The sequence below is a fragment of the Sylvia atricapilla genome, chromosome 2 (genome assembly GCF_009819655.1).
Source record: "Sylvia atricapilla isolate bSylAtr1 chromosome 2, bSylAtr1.pri, whole genome shotgun sequence".
Lineage (NCBI taxonomy): Eukaryota > Metazoa > Chordata > Aves > Passeriformes > Sylviidae > Sylvia > Sylvia atricapilla.
In genome coordinates, this window is record NC_089141.1 from 23,753,778 (window position 1) to 23,760,288 (window position 6,511).

The 6,511-nt window shown below is 43.7% G+C and overlaps 1 protein-coding gene across 1 annotated transcript in view; it reads right to left on the minus strand.

Annotated features, from left to right (window-relative positions):
* The window catches only part of CASQ2 (calsequestrin 2), a 33,610-nt gene extending 27,403 nt beyond the window's left edge, over window positions 1-6,207 (minus strand). Inside the window, exon 1 of the mRNA XM_066340996.1 lies at window positions 5,725-6,207. Within this exon, the coding sequence (XP_066197093.1) occupies window positions 5,725-5,958 (234 nt within the window). The 5' untranslated portion in view covers window positions 5,959-6,207. The remainder of the gene's footprint in view (window positions 1-5,724) is intronic.
* Window positions 6,208-6,511: the final 304 nt, after the last annotated feature.

A 6,511-nucleotide genomic window follows, 5' to 3' on the forward strand; every position in this document is an offset into this window, starting at 1 on the left:
CTAAAAACCAGTACGCTGCTGGCTGTTGATGAGTTGAGACCTACTTACATGGCCTCAAAGGGGAAGTAATCAATGCACACCTTTTCTTTTTCTTTTCCTTCCTCCTTTCCTTATTTTTTACATTAACTTATCTGTAGTGGAAGCCATTTCTTTTGCAGGTATAGAAGCAAAAACACCTCTTTTATTACAGGCTTTTGCACTGTGAGTTTCTGCAAATACCCATCCAGCCAGATGTCCCTCATATCTCACCTTGAGGACTTGTTCTGTAGGGACCCAGAGAACTGAGAATTTCTGTGACACTCACTGAACACGTCTTGTATATCCATATTTATACTCATACCTCAGCACTAAATTATGTTGAGGCACTGTCCCATAAACATGGCCATTTTCAAAGAAAATGTCTGAAATACGAATTTGAGAAACAAACAGAAAAGGGTGCTTAAAGAAAGGGCTTGGGTTTATATCTCTAGTTTTACTGATATTTTATATATATTTTAAGATTTTATATTTATATTCCTAGAGATGGGGATAAGGTAGAGTCTCATCTCCTGGTTCCTATGGATTTTTGGGATAAAGTATACAGACCTAAACTGGTAAAATTTTATTCTGCATTGCATCAGAAGCAGAGAGAGACTTTTTGCTATGTATTACATAGCTCTGAACTCTTATGAGAATATCTGCTCTCAAGAGAGTTCAAGAACATATGAGTGAACCTACCTCCAAACCAGCTGATCTTGTATTACTTTTTCCATCCTGATCTGGAAGTTGCAGTAGTTTCAGCACTTGGAAATAAACGAATTACAAGGTGGAGCTTACACACAGTTTAACCCTTGCCTTTTACTGGACTCAGAATCCTTCTTTCCCTTTTACACCATGGGGAGCTACTGGCTTTGTTTCCATGTGTTACAGAATTGGCCAGATATGTTCAGGTGTTTAACTTTGTTCTGCCATTTATTGCTAGAGGCAGGACTGATCCTAGGCCTTATCTGGAGAGGGGAGTACCATACCCCTCTTCTCTTTCCTCTTACCAGACTAATTTGTGCTAGGGCAGTTGTCCATGATCTTTCAGTCCAGGGGCACTGTTGCATTGAAGGAACTAAAATATCTGGGCTTGATGAGCCTCTCTTTTTTAAGAATATTACACATGCACACAGATGGCAAGGGAAGAATGGCAGAGGAGCGGGGACTGAGGGAGTTTCAGCAGAAAGAGGATACCAGAGTCCATTGCAGGCAGCCTGCTATGATACTGAGAACCCCTCAGCTGCTGGAGACAGCTTCTCAAGTGCAGAAGGAAAGCCCCTAACACCAGTGCTCATTTATTCTTGCTACATGATTCCTAGAGACAGGGGCTGGCCCACTGGAAGGCCAGACTCCCCTATTTAGGAGAGTCAGAGATGAGAAGGGAGAATGTCTTAGAAGTGATGGTATGAGACAGGGCGAAATATGGTAGAGGAGATAGAGAAGAGAAGAAAAGCAGAACAGATACTTCTCATCTTCACTGCTTTGATCTTTTCCCCTTTTAACTTTTCCTCATTAAAGCTGAGACCATTTAATTCAAGTAGCTTTTTCTTTTACTTGTCTGTTAAACAATTACTGTGATTGCTTGGCTGTTTCTTCCTCACTGTGCCCACCTCATGGAGAGTGCAGAGTTCTCACAAACATCACCAGCAGAAATGGTGTAGAAATGGCTACTGTTATCTCTGGGACTGCTTGGATCAAACTCTGCATTGCCCTGTATGGAGGCTTTTCCTACTCAAGGTGCAGGTAGCCAGTGATGCAGAGTGGAGTCAGAGGAGAAAGGTACATAAAGGAAAGGAACCCTTTAACCTGAGCTGCAAAACAGACTGTGCTTATGATATCTCTGTCCTGGGTTGTCTTCCCCAACTCTTCTCCATCATAGCCAGAAAGCAGTAGGCACCTCCAGCCATTCCTTTGGCTATTTTTCCTGACAGACCAAACCAACAGCTTCCATCTTTCCAATCTGGACCTGGGGGGTTGGCACCGCTCCACTGGAGCTGTTGTCATGAACAAATGATGGTCCAAAGAAGCTGCTTTTACTCCCAGAGGGGTTCAGTTGTCCCTGGAACCTGTTGTCACCAGGTGGCACCCAGCAGTGCAGGTCACAAGAGCTGTTAGGTCTGCTTCACAATGATCAACACTTTCATTCCCCTTCTAAACTGGAAAGTGACCCTGGGCTGCGTGGGAATTTGTTGATCCATACACCTGGATACAGGGAGCTGAACACCCCCACGGGCTGTGCCAAATGCAATATCAGCTTGATGACATCATCCCTTTTCTGGTGATAGTAGGTGTACACCCTCAGCTTTCAACAGTGTCAGTCAGTCTGAAATGCTACTCTTTTTTCTTGGGAAGGAAATTTTTCTTATCATATCACTTCTTGGTCTGCTGTACATAGTTATTGTTTAGTAAAGTCCTTAAATAAGTGCTTAATTTTACTCATGTGGTATCAGGTTGTCAGTTTGATTTCCTAAGTAAATGAGAGCCTTGTGATTCTCTTCTCTCTCCCCGGTCTATCAGCTGGCTTCCCTAATAAATTTTCTAGTTATTTGCCCTTTTCAACCAAGTTTTCCAGAGTCAGTGATATCAGACATAATGAAGTTATTGCAAGTTTTGTGAAGAGCAGAGCCTTGGAGGGGAAAAGGCTCTGAAAGTGCCCTGAAAAAAGGAAACATTGCTATATGCGCTCAACCCCCATGGAATTTCAAAGGACCCAGTTAAGAGAAAGTGTTCTTCACTCCTGGGAGAGGTCACAGTCAGAGCTTGTTACTGATGAGCTACATATTTCAAGGTGCCATGGTGGATCTCTCTTGCTTTTTCTTTGGTGTCTAAGGTAATTCTTTATTTCTTTGATCTTTGGAATTGTACATTTCTTACAAGGCACATATGAGAGAAGCAGAAAGAGTGGACTATTTGGAGGTTTTCTGGACATAAATTCATTAAGCCCATGTGCTCACCCACGCATGTCCATGAGACAATCGGATGTAACAGCCCTTAACCACCAGCTCAGACAAAGCCTGTGTGTTAGATGGAGGCTCACTTTTATTCCTAAGGACGGAGACTGATGACATTGTATGGAAGGGGGCTAAAGACACAGTGTGTTGCCAGGCTGTGAAAGCAGCATGTCCCAATGTGAAACAGCATGAAAACTGTCAATAAAATAAGATGGAAAAACATGAGGTGCTCTAGAAAAGACCATCTTATTACAGGCAGCACCCTGTGCTGGGAACCTCCCAAGCCAGCTGGCAGGGAATAGTGAGGGCTGGAGTATTTACTTCTTAGATATGTAGTTTCAGGTGTAAAGGACCGTCAGCACTCAAAAATCCTGATCCCTCTACTGAAATTAGATATGTAAAGCCTTCCTGAGTGAACTTTTTCAGGTTTGGCTGGAAGAAGAGCCCTGTCACTGCTCCTGTGTCTACAGAGCAGCTCACTACTCTAAGACTTGCTCAAATTACAAGAGAGCTGGGTTCAGCTGCTGACTGCTTCAAGGAATACTGATCCCAGGCAGCTCATCTCACAGGCAAACAGCTCACTAAAGGATCCACTGCAGACATTTCTTTCCTTCTACCTGTGCTGATGGAACGTGCAGTGAAGTCCGGCAGCTGAATGAGCTCTGACAGGGAAAATGAAGTGACCCCCTGTGGCACAACACATTATGGCCTGAACTGAGAGAGTTGAATGCTCTCACAGGAAGGAGCAGATTACAACCTGGCTTGCCCACTCCTTTCCTGAGTGCTCCCATGGTGGAGTTAGTACAGAAATTGGGAGGAGTAGCACCATGCTGACCTGTGTTCTATGCAGTATAAACAGATCTTCTCTGTTGCATTCTGAGACCCTCTCCACTTCTGATTCCTTCTGGGTGACAGAAGCAAAGAAGTGCTCAGTCTGCAGATTTCTCTTGTGCTTGGGCTGTCAGATTGCTGCTGCTGCAGTTCCCAGTCCAGGGCAAGGACTGTCCTGAAACTGTGATATATGCACTGAATCAGCCTTGCAAGTGCTTTGGAAATTTTGAGGTCAAACCCACAAGTGCCAGTTGATGCATGGCACGGTTAGCTAGAAGCTGAGCACTAGGGAGCACTACAATTATGTAAAGTCTGCTGCAGGTCTAACCCTCAGTCTCTTGCCCAAGGTCACATAAGAAGTCCATAGCAGAGAGCAATTGGAAACCAAATAAACCACCAGAATTCTAATCTAATGTACTCATGGCTGAATCCAATCCTAAAAAGTAAAAGCTTAAAGCCAGATTGTCTTACAGTTGTTGCACGTTTGACATTGGTCATTGTTAGTGTGGGTAATGGTGTCATGAGGACTCAAACTGATGGTAGACATCAGACCATATAGTCATGGAAACATAGAATGGCTGGTTGGAAGGGATCTAAAGATAATCCAGTTCCAAGCCATGGACAGGGATACCTTCCATATGCCAGGTTGCCCAGTCCTCCATACAATGTGGCCTTGAACATTTCCAGGGATGGGACATGCTTCTGTCAGGTTTCTATAAATACGTATCTAGTAACTGTTTGACACCTATCAAGCTACAAAGTAGCTATCCTATTAAACAACAATGTGATTATACTACCAACAATACTCATTTCAGCTGGAGCTCAAGCATTAATTTTTTCTTTTCTTTGTCAAATGTTATTTGATCACTCACCTGCAGAAAGTAACCACTGCCTGACAGGTGAGTAAAATCTGGTTAGTTTTTGGATCATTCTTTCTGGCAGTGATCAGGCTTGCTGAGATCAGCAGACCTTGAACTTGACAGTGGACTTCTTTGGGTCCTAGCCCTCAGCAAGCATATTTTCTTATTCACATTTACTATGCTCTCAGGGGTCCAATGCATTTTCTTTCTGGATCAGATAAATAAAGATGAAGTGCTTTTTCTGCAATTCTGAATTCACTTTCTTTTCAAATATGTCTTTTAGTTAAGAGGGAGTATTTGCAAGCCCCTGGTAAGAAACATGCACCTAACAATTGAGGCCTGAAGCTGTATCATTCCTTAGATTACAGCTACACTACAAGAAAGAATGCTACAAATCTACATTGTCACTTTTACCATGATTTATTTTACTGAGGATTAATAAATCACTCATTCACACAAGAATTAACAACACTCTTTTTCCAGCACATAAGTGAATAGTTGCATTAACAAGCAGCTATAGACTGATTCCAAGCAGGCAACCAAGTGTCAGAAAAACAAAAAGGGATTTAATGCTGCACCAACAGGGAGCTTTTGAGATGGGGAGCTAGGACACCCGTTTGCTGCACAGCTTGATAAGGTTTCTTGGCTGACTGCTCCTAGTGGGATAAAAATGGGACTCAATCCAGAATCCAAGCGGGATACTGGCTTACACAGAATGAGAAAGGATCAAAAAATTTCAAACTATGGACTCAGGTGCTGAGATTTGGGAAAGCTCAGCTGAGCTGAGTTCATGTTTATGAGGTTTGCAAGGTTACTTGCTACTGCCTGACAGACAATCCAGAAAAACTATTTCCCAGCAAACTGAGAAGAGCACAAAAGAGGCTTTTTCCTGGGATTTGCAGAATTCAGGCAGGGGCTAACTGAAATCCAACTAAACAAACTTTTTGATGCCCAATCTCCCTGCATGAGACCATTTGACTGTCCTGTCTTTGTGGCTGCTCTCCACAACTCTGAGCAGTGCTGTGGTACTGACCCCGACTGCGACATGCAGCAGCACTTACCTCAAGGACCATCTCTGTCATCTGGAACTGCTTCTGGGAGACCTTGTCTGAGCTCACAGGCTCATGGAAGAGCAGGCAGAGCATGTCATACTTCTTCAGTGCCTGCTTGTAATTCTTCTCGTTCAGGTCGATCACTCGGTCTTTCCCATCATAAGTAGGGAAGTTCAGTCCCTCTTCTGCCTTGCAGCAGAAAAGCAGGTAAAAACCTGCCAGGATCCAGCAAATTGCCTTCATAGGGGCACCTTTGGAGTGCAGCAAAGGGTTGGTAAGTGGCCCCCTCTTTCTTAATTTGAGAAGAGAGGGAGACCAAAGACCCCAGGTGAAGTTTGAACTTAGTTTTTCCTGGTTTCTCTAAGTTTCTCTTTGCTGCTTTCTTAGTGTTGAGCCCAAACTCTGCAAGGCTGGTGGGGAGCAGCAAACTTTGCTGTCCTGTACTCACAACAAAGAGAGAGACAGACGGGAGAAGCTGTCAGGCCAAGCCCTGGATACCTTACATAGCTGTGTCCAGCTCCCGTGTCATTAGGAACTCCATTTTTAGGAAGCAGTTGTTTCAGGCTAAAAATAAACCCTGCAATGAATAAAAAGGACAGATATGACACCATTGAGGGACTTGCTGGCACTCTGCATCATCTGAGAGAGAGGGAGTGGGCAAGAGGGAGGGAGTGAAAGATGTCAGTCCTTGGGAATATGCAGCAGGGTTTGAGAAAGGACAGACTTCACTTGTACAGGGAACTCAGGCACAGGCTGTCCTACTAGGAATTGACAAAAATAGAAGGTATTTACTGCA